Consider the following 3,729-nt stretch of genomic DNA (forward strand, 5'->3'; position numbering starts at 1 on the left):
ATATATATATATACATGGGCGGTAGATGCAATTACCTTACCACAGTGTTTCGAAAACGGCACTAGATAGCTCGGAAATAGCACTATCAGCCTTTCAAATGTTTTTCAGAGTGTGTATGTCACCAATAGAAGTTACATTTTCATATAGGCTTATTTCGAAAATCTGGTTAAAAAAATTTCTCAGCTCACAAACATAATCCACTTAAAATGTACAAAAAAAGGCTATGCAATGCAAAAGCAATGTGGTCCACCACATTATAATATGATAATAAAATGCCATGCACTCTCAACACAGGCTGAATGAAACAATATTGGTATAAATATCGTTGTTTATTTTTTTACTTTTTTTAAGGCATCGGGAATTCCTGATGATTTTGGAAAAAAGAACGAAATAATTTAATCGATATGGCAACCATGAACAAAAACATGTAAACTATATAAGCCTATGCTGTATGTCTCTTTTATTTTCATCCACACACCTAAAGTATTTGACTTAGCATCGTGAGAAAAATACAGAAATAACAAGTGACTTACCAGCCACTCTTAAAACAGGCTGAGCGAAGCAATATTGATATAATTATCGTTGTTTATTATTTTTTTATTAACATCAGAAACTCCTAATAATGTTCTAATAAAGAACGAAATATATAATAGATATGGCAATCATGAACAAATAAAATTTAAATAATATAGGCCTAGGTTTTTTAATTACAGCTTATTTTCATTAAAACATCTTCACTATTTGACCTTGCATCGTGGGAAAAATAACAATAGACTACCACGGATTAAGGAAATTAATTTGAAACGTCTGAAGTAGACTGTCTATTTGAGTTGGCTATAATAGGCATTTTAGTTCAATATTACTTATTAGCCTATCCAAACAATATTGTGCAACATCGATTTAAAAAAAATCACCTGTTTCAATATAATATTATTATACAATGATAAGAATCAGTAAAATAAGCCAACATCTGTTTTCTGATCCTATTACAACTACGAGTGCTTTAATATTTAACGAAGGGAACATTTTCTTCTTGCAGTATAGTCGGTGTCATCAGTGCAATACTCTTATGACATGCAATGATTTTAGATCCAATCCTGTGCAAACGAATGAACTTGGTGTGCAATGTTATAACTGGTAGCAGTATTTTATATTCCGACTACGAATCAATTTATTTAAATTTGATTACTCTCTAAGTGTAAATATTCATTTCTAATTTAATTTAAAATTCCCCCTTTATACCCCATTCTGTCAATTCACATTTACCTAACGCGCGTAAGACGAACAAATTCTTAACTGCATCTATGAACCTATATAAATGTGCTCCGGTCTACGTCAAAATATTACAATGTGTTTTTTTTTTTCGTTTACGTAAGTGAATAATTAATGCCTAAATTATATCTCAATTCACAGATGTGTATTGGTACCAGTGACGTTAGAAAGAAACTAGCCAATAATCGAAAATGGCATAGCGGTTGTAGTACCGTAACTAATACCCCTGGTTTTCTTGCCATCTTCCATCCGATCAACTTGCTCACGATCAAACAGTGATGTATACCAATAGCTTAAGCATACCAGTACGTCTTTAAAAAAAATAATAACCCCACAAAAACTGCCTATATATAGGCCTAATGAATCAAATTGCATTGCGGTGCACTAACTATAAAACAAAAAGTGAGCAGTCATGAAATTAAAACTGGAAATCTCAATCACTTGTTAATTGATAAGATGAAATATGACGATGATAATATTTCTAATTACAATTTTATGTGGGTGGGATTGATATAATGTCAGACTGCTGCGTTTCTGATCTACGAAATCTTCTCAGCGGTGTTGGTATTAATCACAAATACGCTGGTGTGTGGGCTATGATTCTGGGTGAATTGCATTACACATTAAAATACTCAAGGCACCAAGTTAGAATATACTTTATATCATTTAATAATAAATTAAATCATAAATCAAATATATTCTTAAAACGATTAAATAGTTTGAATAAATAAGTGAAAAAAATAATTTTTAAAATGTGAATTACAACAAATGACAAAAGTATTTCTGATTTACGCACTTCCGCCACCGGGATCTCAACTATGTTGGCCCATTGTACCTATTATTATTCTACATTGATATTTGAGGAGCCCTTCTGGTTGCGTCGGAGCAACATACGCAGTGTCACAATTGCAGTGAAAACACGGTAGAGACAGTGTAGCAATTTAATGGAAACAAAATTTAATTAACTAAAAAATATTTCTGTTTTTATTATAATTGGAAGCTAATAACTTAATTATGCATGGTCCTAATCAAGACAAATATTAGATTTAATTTTTTAATTGTTTTCATTAGTTCAACATATAATATTTATCTTTAAATTCACAAATAATTATTATCAAAGCCTAACTGCGCATTCACAGCAAGATGCTATGGCCATGTAGAACCATGAATATTGATTGTTAGTTCCTTTTTCGCGCGCAAACGCAGGTACCCAACTATGCTTAGGTAAACACTGGCTCCTAGTTCCGGTGAACCCTCGACATGAGGTGCCACTATTGAAGCAATCTGTTTTCCAGAACCACTGCGAGTCTAATAATTCCACCAAAGTATTATTGAGTGTTCGTCCTTCTGTAATGCGTTCCCATCTGCTGACGCTTGGGCATGCTTCTACGGCTACAGCCGTAGATTGTCTCTGGAAAATGTAAGACATGGTCACCCGGGTTAAGTATCACAGTTTGTCAAAGTACATTGCTAAAACAGTTTTCGAAAAACACCCCTAGGAGAGTTTTGAAACTCAAAGCCACAACATAAGCCGCAGCGAACACATGGTGACAATGACGACGACGACGGCGATGATTATGATGATGATATTGATAATGATGATGATAAATGATGACCAGATGACGAGAATTATAGAATAGTGATAATTGATGATAATGATGATGATGATGAAGACGATATTAATGATGATGATGATGATAATGGTTTAATGTTAATAATAATGATAATGAGAAGGTGATAGTACTCATAATGATAATGAAATTGTATTAAGAAAGAAACGATGATTATGATTATAATATTGATAATGACGATAAGGATAATTATGATGACCAGATGACGAGAATAATATGAATAATGATACTAAAATTGATAATGATGATGATGATGATGATAATGACAATAATGATGACGATGATAATGATGATGGTTTAATGGTAATGGTAATTATAATGATAATAAAATGATAATAGTACTCATAATAACAATAAAATTGTGTTAAGAAAGAACGAAAACAAATAGCCAAAAAATAACAAAATAGTTATTTTTATAATCAATAATTCTTTAATTATCTTTAACAAATAATAAAATAATATTTTTTCTAACAGACACAAGTACTTCAATTATTATTATTATTATTATTATTATTATTATTATTATTATTATTATTATTATTATTATTATTATTATTATTATTACTATTATTATTATTATTATTATTATTATTGTGTCTGTAGTGAACATGTGGTTAAGATGCTTGCCATCCAGCCGCAGGGTCCTGGTTTCATATCATGCGACAACACCCGCATTTTTCTCACGACTAAACACATCTCTACTCCCTAAACATCGTACTGTATTTAATTGTGGAGGTAAAACCACTATACCTCCATGACTTAAGAGCCTACAATATCAGCCGACCTTAAATGATGTGTAAAGTGAATAATGTAAAGTGAATATGGT

General features: G+C 31.4%; 1 protein-coding gene across 1 annotated transcript in view; it reads right to left on the reverse strand.

Moving 5' to 3' along the window:
• Nucleotides 1-26: 26 nt before the first annotated feature.
• The window catches only part of LOC117101527, a 5,247-nt gene continuing 1,544 nt past the window's right edge, over nucleotides 27-3,729 (reverse strand). Inside the window, exon 3 of the mRNA XM_033241502.1 lies at nucleotides 27-2,683. Coding sequence (XP_033097393.1) covers nucleotides 2,387-2,683 — 297 coding nt within the window. The 3' untranslated portion in view covers nucleotides 27-2,386. The remainder of the gene's footprint in view (nucleotides 2,684-3,729) is intronic.

This window comes from Anneissia japonica, unplaced genomic scaffold (assembly GCF_011630105.1).
Source record: "Anneissia japonica isolate Jap-2015-1 unplaced genomic scaffold, ASM1163010v1 scaffold248_len14902_cov215, whole genome shotgun sequence".
Taxonomy (NCBI): Eukaryota; Metazoa; Echinodermata; class Crinoidea; order Comatulida; family Comatulidae; genus Anneissia; species Anneissia japonica.